The sequence below is a fragment of the Manis javanica genome, chromosome 3 (assembly GCF_040802235.1).
Source record: "Manis javanica isolate MJ-LG chromosome 3, MJ_LKY, whole genome shotgun sequence".
In the NCBI taxonomy this organism is placed as follows: domain Eukaryota; kingdom Metazoa; phylum Chordata; class Mammalia; order Pholidota; family Manidae; genus Manis; species Manis javanica.
The window spans coordinates 57203538-57220448 of record NC_133158.1 but is presented as its reverse complement, the minus strand read 5'-3'; the positions used below and the strand labels follow the sequence as shown (position 1 = coordinate 57220448).

General features: G+C 39.3%; 1 protein-coding gene across 20 annotated transcripts in view; it reads left to right on the top strand.

Annotated features, from left to right (window-relative positions):
- The window catches only part of KALRN (kalirin RhoGEF kinase), a 654582-nt gene that overhangs the window by 422035 nt on the left and 215636 nt on the right, over positions 1 to 16911 (top strand). For all 20 annotated transcript variants that reach the window (XM_073231508.1, XM_073231507.1, XM_073231506.1 and 17 more), the window contains exons 26-28: positions 7150 to 7219; positions 9552 to 9641; positions 14464 to 14556. In XM_073231508.1, coding sequence (XP_073087609.1) covers positions 7150 to 7219; positions 9552 to 9641; positions 14464 to 14556 — 253 coding nt within the window. The remainder of the gene's footprint in view (positions 1 to 7149; positions 7220 to 9551; positions 9642 to 14463; positions 14557 to 16911) is intronic.

The window sequence follows — 16911 nt, the reverse complement described above, 5'->3', positions numbered from 1 at the left end:
CCTTTTTATAACAGTGTAGAGAAACAAGAAGGAAATAAAAACCAGCCTCTAAGCAACCAAAAGAGAGATCACAAAGATAAAGTTCTTATCTTTTCACAGAAGCACCTTTCTGTCTTCCCTAATGACTACTTAACCTCTTGGTTAGATTGTTTCCAAGTCCATAACAATTTAGAAGCACTAAGTAAGAATCAAGAACTTGAGCAAGTAGTCTGAAACCAGTGGCATCAAGTAAAACCTGATAGGAAAGAAGACAGATAAAAATAAAAAAGGCAAAGGAGCCCCCAAAATGATAGGTGTCAAGGGCTACTCAGTATTGGTGCAAAGATCCTATACTGACAAATAGAACCAAACACAGCCACTGTATTACAGTAGAACATAATAATATTACTAATAACCCTGAATCATTGATATATTCTGCATTAAAAGCCTTGCAATACTTTTAGAAAGCTATCTGCCAAAAAAGTAAGTAAATTATGTTTTACTATCCACAATTTAAGGGAATATAACATCCAAGAAAATCAAGCTATATATTAACTCCCTACAAGATCTGTTGGACTAAGGCTTTACTCTACTTCTAATGTATGCTTTCTACTTAATGCCATACAAAACTGATTGATGGAGAAAGCATAACACCTCTTAAATCTCTAATAAATAAGAGAGAAAATGGCACATAAGCCAACTTTGAAAGTGCAGGCACTGTGAACTCCATAAGAGAACATGTCTTTCACTGCATAACCATGTGCCTAACACACAGTAAACTTTAAATATTTGTTGGATAGACAGATTGACTAAAATAGTTGTAATTTACAGACTTACAGCCAATGCTGTTCAAGTCATAATTAAGTCTTTTATTTGTGAAAGTCTCAAGACAGGGAAAGCCATGATTTTTTTTCCCCATCACCACCAGAACCTTCTAGACCAGCAAAATAATTGAATTTCTGAATGAAGGAGTTTCCAGAGAGCTTCTTAATGGGAGGACTATATGATGATCCAAACACCTATTTGCTTTTCAGGAATACTTTTCTGAAATAGTCTCTTTTTAACTTGAAAATATCCAAGGGTTCTTTTTAACTCCAATTGCTTGTGTCTTTCCAAAGATGAAGTTAAGTGCTATTTAACATAGATATATAACTCCTTTCATTTCTAGTACATAGCTCAGGTTATCTGCCTGTGCTCCAGAGAGGGTAGGAGGGAGCCAGGAATTCGGAGATGGAGAGATGGAGAGGCAAAGGGATTGGGACTTGACATTGACTGGATAATCCAATTAGCTGAGACACTGAGAAATTAGTAATTACCCCAAGGGTGATATAGTGAATATGTTAAGTGTCTCAGCTAGTTGGTATTGATCCTTTCAAATGCTGTCACTTTGAAAAATGATAACCAAGATTAGTAGTATATGTGTGTTAACTTTCTTAAGACCTTTGTCTACATAGGTATTGAGTGGAGAAATTCCCAACCATCAAAATTTCTATAAATGAAAACAATTAAATATGTAGAATTTAATACCTACAAGTAGTGGTTTTAGCACAAATAAAAGTTTAAGTGGAATGATACTTAGTTTTTATTCTCCACTCTCCCCATTTTCACACTACATCTCTTTTCTATGTAACTAAATAAAAAGATCATGAAACTTACCTACACAAGAACTAGATCCATTTCTATTGCATTTTGCTAAGTATTCCAGGAGCACTCAGATAAGAGTATATTCCATAAATAGATCCCCCAAACAGCAATGGTTTTGTTAATGCAGTCTCCCCACTTTGACAATCTATAATTCAGGAAAATCTCCTCTTTTCAGTTTTTCTTGATTATTACATTTTCAGCTTTGGTAAGGACAGCTGTCTGTTTAAAATGCTTATCACCTTCAGCTAAATGTGCACTTTACTTTTAGCTTTTCAGTAAGTTGGAGATATGGCCATATGGGAGTCTGAATAACATTTTTTATAAAAGCTTTGCTCTCAGGGTTCAGAGGGTCTTCTTCACCATCAACTATCTCCTCTTACAGATAAGGACACTTAGACCCTGAGAGGAGCCAGTGACTTGCCCAATGTATGACATCCTCCCTTTTACAGATGAGACATAGATTCCAGGGGGTTGGTCTCCCACATCAGGGTTCTCTCCCTTCCCCCACTTGATAGACCACCAACTGGGGCTGCCAAATCATGTTGAGGGTGGGGAATATGCTAGTAAGGGTCCAATCCTGCACACCTTTCCCTTTCTTCTCTAACTGAAGTTCCAGATGTGAAATGAAAGGGCAAATCCTGGTAATTCTCATGGCTCAGCCTGGGTGATCAAACTGCTGAAACACTTACATGAATAATCCCACACCTTCCCTAGAGTGCACACGACTCTCCCTTAGTTCAGTAGCTGCTCCAGTAAGCTAGCCAGCTATCATCACTCCTGCAATTGAGAGCCTCTTCTGTGCTAGGCTTTGAATCTGTCTGGTCACAAATAGACTCTTTAGAAATTATCTCTGGCTCCACTTGAATGAAAACAGTAACCCAGCCTTGCTTTGATAAGGAGGTCCTGTCCTGGACTTCCTGCAAATAAGTGGACCTGATTTCTCCTCACCCTACCTCTAGCTTTATTTATTTATATATCTTCCATATTGTTCTTCTTTCTCCCAGCCACAACCCCTGCCTTCATCCCCCTTCTCCCCACCTCTGGCATTCCAACAGGGGCATGTGCATGAGAGTGCGTGCATGAACACATACATACATACACAGTCGTCACATATATTCCTTTCAACTGCAGACCATACCCTTGATGTAAAGGTCTGTCTGCTGGACCATGCTGTGAGCCCCTCAGTGAAGGATACACTTCTCCAGAAGCAGTAAGACTGTAGACCGAATTTACCATCAGAGAGAACAACAAAATGACTTGGTACCTTTGTAATGGTGCTGTTTCCATAGTTTTTAATGACAAACCTCAGAAAGCTTTTCTCTCGAGAAAAGAGGTTTCATTTCCTAGGATTCTGTATAAAGTTAGAGGGAAGCATTTTCTTATAAAGTAACTGCATAATATATTGTAGCATAATAATTTAATGGAGTAATGACATTGCTTAGATCTTGACATTTCTTTAAGTTTTATTCATTTCTGAAAGAACCCCAGATATTCACACAAACATTCAAACTACTTACATTGCTCATTTTCCCACAATTTATTACATATAAATATTGAAATGGTGAGTAGGGCCCAGAATAGCTTGGAGTATTCCATCATTTGTGAAGAGTGTTGTGACCTCTTGTGCTTTAATTTAAACCCATCATGTCTATTTGAAGTTGGTGGAATGATATGCATCAGACTTACATAATCTGTCATCTTCATAAGCCTCAAATTAAAAAGCAAAATAGAGTTTAAAATTGCCACTTGCCTTCAACACTTACATTGAGATAATAGTGAATATCTTACTCAGTTATAAATTGATATGCCCAGCACAAGATTTCTTTTTAAATTCTTAGCCTTTTCACTTAAAAAATTAAATCATACAGAATCTATCTAGGATTTACCAACTGGAAGCATACTGGAGTTGAGAGCATTTGCCATCAAATGCTGATCTATGGACTGGATGTGCTAGAATTACCCAGGGAGTTTTTCTGAACAGTGTAGATGCTCAGATTCTAACCTCAGACGGCAACGCACAGCCAGGTGAGGGAACCACTAACAAGGGCTTTTCCAAGAGTGCCTCTGGAGACAAGTCGAATACTCCCCAAAAATATTGTCACTCATAAAGAAGTTTGGGAAGCCCTACACACTCTATCTTCATCAGAGCTTTATAATGTACATCATCATGTTATAGGATTTTGGAAGTCCTGCAGTAAAGAAATCAGGTGGGTCCAGCATTTCCTAAACTTAAATAATGTGTGATCTTGGAACCCAATTTTTGCATAAATTCCAATCAAGATTTTTCCAGGAACCTATTACAGATTTTCCACAGATCCTTAGTGGGGAGAGCTCCCTAGTAATAAGTCTCCAGGAGTGGGGAAAAGTGTGAGATAGGTAGGTATGTTTGTCAAAGAGGGTTTGACTTTATTAAGATTGAGTTTTTTCACTGATTCTAAAGAACTAAGGTTTATTTAGTGCCTACCATATGACAGACACTGGATTGTGTTCTTTGCCTACATGGATTTATTAAATTCTTACAAAAACCCCGGAAAGTTGCTATTTAAAGATGAAAAATGAGGCGTTAGAAGACCCCCGTCGTAACTGTGACTGAGTATGCACTGTGGTTCTTTAACTTGTGCCAAGTTGTGGGAGGACAAGAAAGTAAGACATGGTATCATAAGTCAAGGAAAGGGAAATGCGCCTTGAATTAATCATTAGTAACCTTGCAGCTTCCTAAACAGAAATACAATTTTACATCCTATATGGAGTGTCATGATCCGAGCTGCTCTATCATTTATTTGATAACAAACAAGAAGATCCTTACTAACATGGGAGTCAGAGTTTAAGGGACTGGAGTGACATCCTGAGAATGGGGAAGTGAAGGTTTCCTACAAGCTGAAAGCGTTTACCTTAGTTGCCCAGAGCCTCCTGATTCTCCCAGGTTGTCTTCTAAGTTCTCTCTTCCTCCTAGGTCCTCCTTTTTTTAAAGCAGTTAATTTTCTTTCACCAGTCTTTGTCCTAGAACAGCTCATCACATTTCCTTCCCCTGTTGCTAAGCCCTTCCAGCCCTAACCCCCAGACCCTGTTCAGTCCATTATGGCTCAGAGCTGCATTGACATTCACTGTCTTCACTGAGATTTATATTGAAGGCCAATATGAGAAATGATCATGCAAAGAATATCTCAATACCTGAAACACTGCTTCTGAAGATGTACATTTGCTTTATTCAGTGTTCCTCATGGAAAAGAGCCACCTAATAAATACCTTAGAATTCAGTTTCCAAAATAAAAAAATATATTAACATGATATATTAGTATATATATTATATATATAAGTGGTGATGAGCTAGATTGTTTCTCTTTGCAATAAAAAAGAATGCTTCCTTTTTGACCTTGAAAAAAGTTTGATCCTCAATTATACTATTATAGAGTACATTTTCCTATTTCTGTTTTAGAAGTCATATTAAATACATGTGTATCACCTGCAACCTTCTAAAGTAGCAGTAAATATGATATTTTATTGATTCTTGAGCACTGCATATTTGTATTTCAAAAGCCCAAATTGCATTACAATTACTCTTGTTCCATGATTGAGATCTAAAAAATCACACTAGGGGAAAGATGATTATCATCAAATGGGTACTGCCGGGGCTCCTCCACTCCAAAATACTCCAATGTATTTTTTTAAACCAAAACAGCATTTTCTTTGTCACTGAAGGGGTACACAAGTAACACATATATAAACCCATAACCAACTGTAATTAGAAGAAACTGCCAGAATGCTTGGACAATAGGAGCCCGGTAGAATAAGTCAAACCAATAAAGTTTGTTTTCTCCAATGGCAGAGAACAGTAGTGGAATAATTCAGAACTGCTTTATATCATTTAATATATTTTTTAAATTAATTAAAAAAATCAAAATTAAATAGAAAAATATAGATTGATACCTACCACCCACCACTATCTTCATCCACCCTGTTCCTTCACCTGGTTTCCTATGACTTTTTTTCTGATTACTTTATTAGAGCATGATTGACATGTATAAATCTGCACACATTTAACATATATAGCTTGAGGAGTTTGGGGATAAGTGTGTATGCATGAAACCATCACTACCATCAAGGCCATAGACATATCCATCACCTCCCAAAGTTTCCTCCTATTATTACTATTAGTAGTAGTCATAGTAGTAGATAAGAACACTTAACATAAGATCTACCCTCTTAGCTAATTTTAAATATACAACAAAGTATTGTTAGCTGTACTATGCTATATAAGAAATCTCCAGAACTTGTCTTGCATAACTGAAGTTATATCCTTTGACCATTGAATTCTTGGGTTTGGGTTGGAAATAATATCTATTCCGTACTTAGACAAAAGGCAGCATATTATATACATTCTTCCACACCTTGCTTTTTTCACTTAACAGCCTGCCCTGGAGATTTTCCATACGAAAACATTGAAAGCTTTGTCATTTTTTAATAGCTATATAATATTCAATTCTGTGGAGGTACTATAGTTGACTTTGTCATCTGCAGACCATCTTTTGCACCACAGTGAATACACATAATATACATCATCTTACACATGTGCAAATACAACTGTAAGAAATTTTCCAGAATTGAAATTGCAGTGACAAAAGAAAAGTACAGTTTTTATTTTGACAGATATTGTCAAATTGTCCTTTGTAAAGATTACACCATCTTCCACTTATATCAAAGTTTCCCCACATCCTCATAATTATTTGAAAAAATTTGTGTGATTTTTTTAAACAAATTCCATTTTAATGATGCTGACTTATTAGAGCTTACATTCTCTTAATGATGCTGACTTATTAGAGCTTACATTCTCTGAGCTCAAACCAACTGTGTAATATATTAATTTGAGATAGGTATAGTCAACTCTTTATTAACATGGAAAGGAACCATGTGCAAATTTGGCAGATAATTCAGTAGCAATTCAATTCAGCTTTGAAATATATTGTGATTTTGTCCTCATTACATTTTCTTTCCTTATAGTGTCTGCTTTAGGTTATATTAACTCAAAGTTTTTACCACAAACTGCTACTCGTAGAAGAAGATGGCCAAGAGTCAGAAAGAAATCAGTGTAGAATTCAGAATTTTTCTACTTTATCGCTGGGACCATAGATGATATTTATTTTGTTCTTTTTGATATATTTTTTAAGTTACAATGTGCTCAGATTACTTGTATAAAAAAAAAGAGAGAGATTTTTAAGAGACCCAACACAAGTTGCTTTTAAAAAGCCCAACACAATATAATACTGAATTATTTTTAGCCTAGAACTGTAAACCCCAAAGGAAATTATATTATTTTAAGCAGCACTAATTAATCAAAATAAATTTTAATGAAATTCATTCAAATATAGTTTTTAAAACTGCTCTTCACCATGTATCACTTAGAAAGTGGAGAAGCCACGTGTAAATTGTGGAGAGTTGATCAAGTTGTTATGGCCTCTGTAAAATCCTTGGCAAGGGAGGGCTCAGCAGTACAGAGATGTCTGATTCAGCCTTTCTCTCCCCTTATAGCATCTTCCTCAAAGAGCTGGAGAAGTACGAGCAGCTGCCTGAGGATGTGGGACACTGCTTTGTTACCTGGGTAATGGACCTGAAATCCTTCTTCCACTGTCCCATGCTTTCCAGGATTACAGACGGTATAAGATGGTATCACTGTTCAACGCCTGACCTGAGGATTGGTGTCACTGACATTTTAACACAGGACCAGGGACTGTACAGAGGGGCCATGAGTTTATCTGAGAGGCTCCCCATCCCTGAGGAGCACAGCCCTCATTAGGACAAGTCTGAGTATTGTGTTCAAGCTTCACTTTAGCTCTCTAACTTTCTAAAATCGAGATATCCAAGAGTAGAACAAGACCACCACCCTTGGTAGAACTACTCCAGCTCCATCCACTAGTGTTTTGGGGGGATTTTGTTGTTATTGTTTGTTTGTTTTGGCAAGATGAAAGATTAGGGATTTAGAACTTTAAGAATCCACCAACCATTGGTTTTATTTTATACATTCTTCTGCACTCTTATAAGAGAACAGACCCCTCGGATATCCATCCCAATTTTGACCTACAGAATGTCTGTCATTCTCTTTCTTGGTGCTATTGTCATGGGCCAAGTAAATGGGCTAAATGCACCAGGTTTGACTTGTATAAATGGAAACATTAGTCTCCATCAGCATCTCCACACCACATTAATCTGAGCTCAGGTTCATGATAGGAGTACAAACGTGTCCAGAAAGCCCACCTAGGACACTAAGTGCAACTAAACATGGAAATCCTTCCCCAGGGTAAGGAGTTTTAATATTTAATAATTATCTAATTATAACTTCCACTCAGAATGAGCTAGTTACTTTTAAAAATGTCTTCACGATTCAAAGGGTTTATACTCTCAACAGCCCATAGAATAGGTAGGGCTATGGTTATGTTTTATATTTTATAGTTGGAAACATTTCAGATGAGCTAGGAGGTTGACTGTGTAATAAATATCACAGCCAGTCGCACAACTCAAGACCTGAGTTGTTTTCATGAAACCTTAACGTTTGCCTCCTTGGTGTACTCTCATTTCTCAAGGAAGCCTCAGACTGCCATCCTATATTGTGCTAATACATTTTCTGCCTCTAAACACATGAGCCAATGCATAGCTCACATTAACTCTGATAAACAATTTATAATCCCTTGCACAGCCAATGTAGAGAAAAAACAAAATCAACCATTAAGTGAAGGGATTTATTTTTTACATCTTGTTTCATACAATTTGTGAATTTGCCTTACAATCAACCATAAGTATGATTTATCAGCATCTCTTAGGGATGATGAATGCCTCCCAGGTAGTATATAAACCTTAAAATTGGCTTCAGGAAACCTTTGGTGATTGCATAAAATACACACATCTTGCCAAGAATTATCTCAAGGGGACTTTAAGTCTCAGAATCTTAATATATGAATGTAGTATAGGAGTAAAGAGTAGAAAGAGTTGTTTGTAATGTACTGAAAAGCAATGGTTATGAGCAAGAAGCTGAAGTCGGCTTGGCTGGGCTCTACCACTTTCTAACTGTGGGAATTTTAATCAATCTATGCTACAGTTTTCACACCTGCTAACTGGGGATGGGAATAATAGAACTCACCACATAGGGTTCTTGTGAGGATAATATGGGTTAATATATGGAGAGCATCTAGAAATGCTGGCATAAATGAGACCTGCTATAATTAACACATATCTAGACTGCTTTCTCAGAAGAGAACATCCCAATGTTCTACAGGCACCAAAATGGGCTGCATTTCACAAATGGGAAAAGTATGTGGTGGTCAAAATATGCACACACATTTCCCAGTGGAGAGAGGGTCCTGAGAGAAATGAGAAGTGAATTTTCACCAAGCTATAACATTCTTGACTTGAAGTAACAATCTTGTGAGGATCCATTGTTCAGACCCTGCCCCATAGATTCACCCTGCTTTCCTTTTCCCCTATTATTGCTTCTGAGAAGTTAGGGATAATGGCATAGTCCTTTAACATGCACTACAAACTACCTCCAGTGGAGATATTTGGACAGCAAAGGCTGTCATTTTTCAAATGGGAAGCACAGTTGTGATAATCCAAAAAAGAAAAATAAAAAGATAATCTCCAAGTAAATTCTGTCCAACATCAAAATACCTTATGATATGTGAATTGGTTTTTCTAAATCTTTCTACCACAGACTAGCATTAAAATGAGCTCACTTTTAGCGAGCTTTCCTTACCTACTGATAAGACAAAAGCATCCCAAAGTTTGTTAGGGGAGTGTGGGCCAGATGGCCTAGAATATTTGCCACAGCTAATCCTGTGGCACACAAAATCTAAGGTTTAAACTACATAGCCCTTCAGGCACAGTCAACAGAAGGCAGCACCTAATGGATGTTTATCTATTATTGTCTTTGTTCTTTTTAGGCAGACAAATTTCAGATGTATGTCACCTACTGTAAAAACAAGCCTGATTCCAACCAGCTGATCTTGGAGCATGCAGGCACCTTCTTTGATGTAAGCTGTGATTTTCCTTTCTTGAGCCATTGATGAGCAGGTGGAAATGCTTCTCTACTGTGAGATAATGGATTTTTAGCTATCCTTTGTTCCTCATTTTTCTTTATTGGCTACCCCAAACCTCTCTCTCATGAGTAAAGCATGGAGAGAAACAAAAGCAGTGTTTGTCTTTGGTTTTACCCCATCCTATCTCAAATGCTGTGATTTTGTACGAGGCCCTTACCTCCACACCACGAGCTAGCCACCAATTTCATGTGCAGAGGAGGCCTCCAATGATGCAGGTGTTGATTAAGATATTTTACTTCTACTTCATGTACAGCTCCCTCAAAGGTAGGGGTTCTCAACATCTCATCCTCAGACCAGCCACACAAGTACCACCTAAAAACATGTTAGAAATGCATATTTTAGACCACCCTCCAGATCTGTTGAATTGGGATCTCCAGGGCTGGAGCTCAAAAATCTGAGTTTTAAGGAGCCCTCTGGGTAACTCTGATGCCCACTCACACTTGAGAATCACTACTCTATTGCAATTGTTTCAACCTTGGCTACACAGGGCATCACCTCGGGAACTTCGAAAAATTCTGATTCCTGAGTGGTCTGGGTTTTCCCTGGGCATTGAGAGTTTTAGAGTTTCCAGGTGGGGGTAATGTGTAGCAAGGGTTGAGCACTTTTGCTGCAAGAAAGCCAGGAGAAGAGTCAGAGCTGATGTGCCTTGTCAGCTCCTTTGGTCTTGAATGAGGATCCAGTCCCATTAGTGAATATATGAGTCTGTGTAGTGCTGGTGCCCAGAGAGACCTATTGACTATACATTAAACAGAATCAAATGGGTCGCTGCAGGATTCGAGGGAAGAACAAGGAGAGAAGAAACGAAGAAAAAAGGGAAGTTCAGGGAGAGACTGTAGCGGCGATGGCCATTCTGGTATTCATATCTGAAGTGACAAGTACTTGAAATTCAGAACTTGCTAGTATCTGTCAGCCTATTTATCTTTCTGCCTACCTGCTTTTATTCCTTCCATAAATATTTCAATGTCTACTGTATGCAGGATGAGTGCTGGATGCTTCAGGGAATACAGACATTTACACATCATCTCTTACTCAAGTTTACAAAATAAACCTTTTCTGAGCATCTTTTTAGCCTGATACTGTCTTAACAGAAATGATTCTACAAATATCTTGTTGCACAGCAAAGGAATGACATTTTAACGGGAGAAAGCCAGACAGGAAAAACCATACATCACTTTTTTTAATGGAGCATTAATAATGGAAATGGTCCTAAGAGTCCCAAAGTGGAATTTCTGAGGTTTCTGAGATTTGATAAAATAGAAAATCCAAGTAAAGTACTTCTCTAACTTGGTATCAGAATTTATTAGATTATCATACTGGATGCTCTTAAACACTGTTATTTTTGTTTATTAATGTATTACCCTTACAATGTACCGAGTTATTATTCATCAGCAAAATCCAAGAGAGTCTTTCTGAAGTTTTAAATGCACTGTGTCCTACCTTCCACTTAGCATTTTTCTGAACATACATGTTCTGTGCCCTGAGCACGCCTCAGATTCTTCTGCATTCTTGTCTTCGAGCACACTGCTCTCTCTACCTAAAACAGATTGTGATCCCGCTGCTCACACATGTAGTTGCACTCACAGTCACTCTTCAGAATTCTTCCTATGCTTTAAAGGTCAAATGTTGCTTCCTGCATGAATCCTTCCCTTTCTTATGCATGCATTATACTTTGTATCTCTCTTACAGCATTTGTAACCATTTGCCTTCCAGCAGGTTACCAATGTACCTTTGCATTACAGACACCTCCCCTGAAGCTGTGAGCCCCTTGAAGTTGACTGATGTTTGCCTGGGTCACTTTGTACACATCACAGTGTCTGGTGCTAAACTGTTTTCCTTTAGTCCCACATTCCTCATATCCCTGTTTCTAGCCAATTTCTAGATTTGATAAGTCAGATATACCCCCAAATTTCACAACCTGTCCCCATTTCTAATATAGTGCCTGAAGAGCCTCTGCATTAGTTGGGAAGGCCAATGGAAGCCAGAAAACCAGTCCAGTAGGAGTTCCTAGAACTTGGCCTGGAGGTGGGGAGGGAGAACAGCAAACTCCTGATTGTTTCAGAAGCTTTCCAGAGAGCGTTTCTCTGTAAATTTTTTCCATTTGATCAAAAGGTTTCCCTAAATTCTACATTTAGAAACCCTGTGCCTTAGGCCCTCATTCTGTGAAACACATAAACCCATAATAAAGGCAGTCTCTTTATTATCTGTTATAATATTATCTGTTATAAAATATATTATCTGTTATAATAAAGAGAATACAGAATAATGAAGTCCCAGAAAGATGCACACATCCACTGATGGAGAATTTTCTACTCCCGATGTGGGAACTGTGAGGCTGAGATGTTGGATGCCATGTGGATTACTTAGCTTGGCTGGCTGACCCAGCTCCTTCCTCGCTGCTCCACCAGCAGCTTTCCCAGGCTGGGCACCTTGTCAGAGAGGGAGGACTGTCAAAGGCACAGTGTCACCTAGGAACTCTTGCCAGAGCCCCCAGATAAGCTCATAATGTTCCTTTGCCCAAAGAGAGTCAAGCTGCCAGCTGTTTTGCCTAATCCTTGCATAAGTCCTACACATCTCTAGGCAAGAGGCAAATGAATGAGAAAATTGCTACTTTCTGGGATAGCTGGCAGGAAATGGAATAATTTTTTTATTCCCTCTTCACCCTCCTCTGTGCCATAGAACAAGTTGTATCTTGTCTAATTTTAAAGTGTTTCTTATATTCCTCCTAATACTTTGTTTGTTCTTACTAGTCCTACCTTAGGGCAAGCTCCTGCATTCACATCTAGAGATAATAGATAATAGGCTATACATATATTTAAAGTGTGCAATTTAATGGTATTGGTATATTCAGAATTGGGTAACCATCCCCTAGATGTCAATCATAGAACATTTTCATCACCTGAAGAAGCAACTCCATACCCTTTGTTATTATAGCCTCCCACCTGCTCCCAAGGCCCTAAGCAACCAGTGATGTGTTTTCTACCTCTAAAGATTCGCCTGTTCTAGACATTTCATAAATATTTCATATAATATATGTTCTCTTGTGACTGACATCTTTCACTTAGCCTGGTGTCTTCAAGGTTCATCTGTGTTGGAGCATGTCTCAGTACTTCATTCCTTTTCTGGCCAAATTCTACTCCATTAAATGGATATGACATTTTGTTTTCCCATTCATCAGTTGGTGAGTGTTTGGGTTGTGTCCACCTTTTCATCATTAATAATACTGCTATAAACATTGTATACAGGTTTTTGTGGACATATATTTTCATTTATCTTGGGCATATACTTATGAGTGGAATTGCTGGATCATATGGTAACTATGTTACACACAAATGTAATAACTATGTTATTACACTTGCAGTAACCTTCTAACTGGTCTCTGTTTCTACTCCCCAAACTCCACCCCCTGTGTTGCCATTAGGCTTATATTAGTCTTTCTGAAACATTGTTTTCACCATGTTTTTCTCATATTTAAGGTCTGCAGTACTTTACCATTGAGAAGCTCACCATCAAATCCTAATTCTTCCTCCTAGCTTTACTCCATCAGTAACTGAAATACATCTTGCTTATCAAACTGCCTTTTTCATCATTTCTAGAATCTAGGTGTGCATCCTCGGCATCATTCAGGCACAGTCCTCATTATCATCTAAATACATTGATTATTTCCTGTGCGTTTTGGTTTATATGGTTTTCCTTGTACAGCATCACCAACTTCCCACCTCACCTCCCCCTGCCTGGGCTCTGAGCCCCAGCTGAAGGGTTCATCTCTGCCGACTCATTGATGAGCACTCTTGGGCTCAGTGATTCCTCTCTGTTCTCACTGGTCTAACCAGTGAGAATACCTTTTGTTGTCCTTTGCTGCTGTCTGTTTTATGTGTGTGTGTATTCTCAGCTAGCTAGACCATACAGTTCTCAAGGGAAGGAACTAACCTTCGTAACACCTAGACCTGGAGAGGCGAGATCACTTTGGAGGCAGGATATACAGTGGAATACAGTGAGAGTCTAGATGCACAGGCCGCAGCTGTGGCCAGAGTCTTGGCCTGGGCTTCAGTGATGTGGGGACTGTTGGCAAAAATGGAGAGAAAGACTTGTCTCCAGGGATAACAGAAGGAGAACAACTAGAAATGGCTCCATGGTTTCCAGCTCAAGAAGTCTGAGGAATGAGGGAGGTGCCATTGATCACAGTGAAAAAGTGAGGAATACAGTGGTAATTCTAAGTCAGGATGCGTAAAATTTGAAGAGAAGAGGGATGGTAATAGATCTGTGCCCTTATGCTATCCTGTCCTTTAGTGACTGAGGGCAGGTGGGCACAAGAGCCACCAGAGCAGAAACCAGAGCCTCACCCTCTGCCTTCCCTTTATTCTCTTCTTTAACCCCCCTTTACTTCCTCCATGTGGGGTTGATTTCCTTTCACTTCTACTTCTTCACCTCTGCTTTAACCTTCTGTCTGTTACTTATCTCATCATCATCATTTTCTACCCTTTCCTTTCTCTATCTCTTCTTAATTTCCATTTCTGATTCATAGATCTTTCTTTCCTAAAAGCCTCTCTTCTGCCATCTCTACTTTTTTTCTGTTTATATCTGCATCTTAGTCTCTCTTGTTTCTCTTTCTACTCCCTTCTCCTCATCAAAGAACACTGTCTCATAACTGCATACGTTTCTTCTTTCCTCCTCTCTTCCTATCCTACTCCCCCTCTCCAAGAACACACAGTTACACATGCCCCTCTGTGTCTAATGGTGCCCATTTTCATCCCTGCAGGAGATACAGCAGCGGCATGGTCTGGCCAACTCAATCTCTTCCTACCTGATTAAACCCGTCCAGAGGATCACCAAGTACCAACTACTCCTGAAGGTACCTCCCTCCCCTCTGTGTCACCTTCTCCCCGCTGTGTCACCCCTTCCCCTCTTTGTCACCTCCTACCACTACTGACCTGGCCCAGGGAATCCAAGCTTTGCCCAAGGAAGGGAAAGATTTCTACCTGAAGACCTTGCTTCTACCTAGAGCAGAACTTCAGAGATGAACCCACACCGGCATTGATGGCTCCAGACTGCATGTCCTAACCCATGAAATTCCAGGTGCTTATTCTGGAGAGAAAGGAGAAATGGGAGCAGGAACAAGTTACGACTATTTTCACACCCACCCTGCACTGCACAACTTTTAATGATTACCACCCCAGGCACTGGCTAACACTTAGAGCCTCTCCTGTCCACCCATCTGGGGCAAATTCCTCCTGGTGGGCCCTGTACCTGATAAGATTAGGGGCCAAGGTCATAGGGGGCAGTGCCAGTCTACATGGGTGGTAGAGGCCAGGGCAGCGCCTACCATTGCCTTAACCTCTGTGTTTGTTAAGACGTGAGGTTTTTGCAAGAAAATAGAGCACATATTAAAATACAGTGACACTCTGTGTCTGTAGGATCCAATATTGGGGTTCTGGAACCAACCAAGAAATTTGAATTTTTTCCAGTATGTTTTTTTTTAAGTCAAATAGTCAAATTATGTAAAATATTAAATAAGTTGAGCTGATTCTTCTCAGAGAAGGATACATTTACAATCTGAAAATATGACATTTCCCCACAGAAAGCCAGGGAAACTGATATTATAGGCAGTTCTGTATTAATTCTTAAGGTGTAAAAGTGGAGTTTTCCCTAAGTGATTATTTTGCTGGTTGCTCCTCAAATGCATAGGCTAAAGGGATAGTGAGAGGCATGTTATAAGTAGTATAGGTCCAGAGAAAATTTGATGGAATTCAGCTCATGTTCAGCTATACTTACAGAATTCACACATTCTAGCTTCATTAAACCTGAAAACCAGTCTAGTTTCACATCTGGGCTCTAGTCACGCTGGAGTGTGCTCACCGTTCTGGTCTGTGGGGCCTCCCTGGCTTAGCACTTGTCTTCACTGATGGTCAGAGTGGGGGCAGCAGTGAGCCTGTGCCCTGGACCTCCCTCCTCCCCAGCAGAGGTCAGGGCAGGGCCATGTACCGTGCTTCCCTTCAGCCTCCTCCTTCAAACCTTCTCCTCCTGTCTCCAAGAGGAGACTGTGGGCTTCTGCTTTGAGGCACTGAAGCCATCCCACCCTACAGAAATCACTTGGAGAATTACAATGCAGCATCCTGCCCTTGACCTTTATCGAGAACTAGTGTGAGACATAACAATGAACATCTCAGCTGTTTCAGGCAGAACCACTTTTGAAGGTGTCATCCTCTGTTTTTTTAAGTTTCTTATATAAAGTCTCACAGAAATTATCAGAAAATCAGAGTGGGATGTGGGAGGTTCTCTTCTAAAAATCCGTGTGCTCTCTATCTTTAAATCACAAGAGCTGTTGGTCCTTCTTTGCCTTGGGTTTCAGGTAGAGTTGCGTTCTGTGACTGCTTACAATAGTCTCTCCTTGGCTCGGTTTTCTGTGTATAACTATCCTCTCCTTCCCTGTCCCACCTAACCTTCTAAATGATTTTTTCTTGTGCCAGAAGATTTTTTCAAATTTATTTTTGTGTCTTTAAAATGTAAGTATCCCAAAGCCTTTGTAGGAATTGATGGGGTTGTAAATTTAAAAAAAATAACAATTCACCCAGCTATGCTGCCAGTGTCTTAAGTCAATTAAGTTGCAGTTGTCTAAGAGAAATATAGTTTTTCAATTCTCCCTTTTAATCCTATAAGGCTGAGGTTCCTGGGATTAATTGTGTGACAGACAAGGAAGTGGAAGATGGATAGGTTGCTCTGTGTTTTGCATTAGGCAGGTGGAGAGGTGGGCTCTGGGCCCTCATTCTGTAACTACACATTTTAGGAAGAGATGACTGTGCAGGTAACTGGGAAAGGGGACAAAGTGGGAATTTTGGTTATAGAGAAGTGGTAAAATTACTTTAAATAGACTTAAGATCATTTTTACCTCTTCTAAATGTGCTAGTAGCAAAGTGTTCAATAAAGGAGAAATAATTTCCTGAGCTTTTACTATAAATAACATGGGGTTTATTTTCTCATTAAAGTCAGTTTTATTCCAAGTAAGTTGGTATTTAATTACCAATATCCTCTGGGTTCCTCACTTTAGGTGTTGCATGAAAGTGAAAACCGTATGTCAGTTAGAGTGCTCAATACTCTCCACGTAAATCTGCTACAGCTGTCCTGGAGCCTGAATTAAGTGTGGAGCCTTCTCCTTAGCATGAACTACAGCAAGGATCCGAGGAGAACTTACAGCTTTGCTGGTTGATTG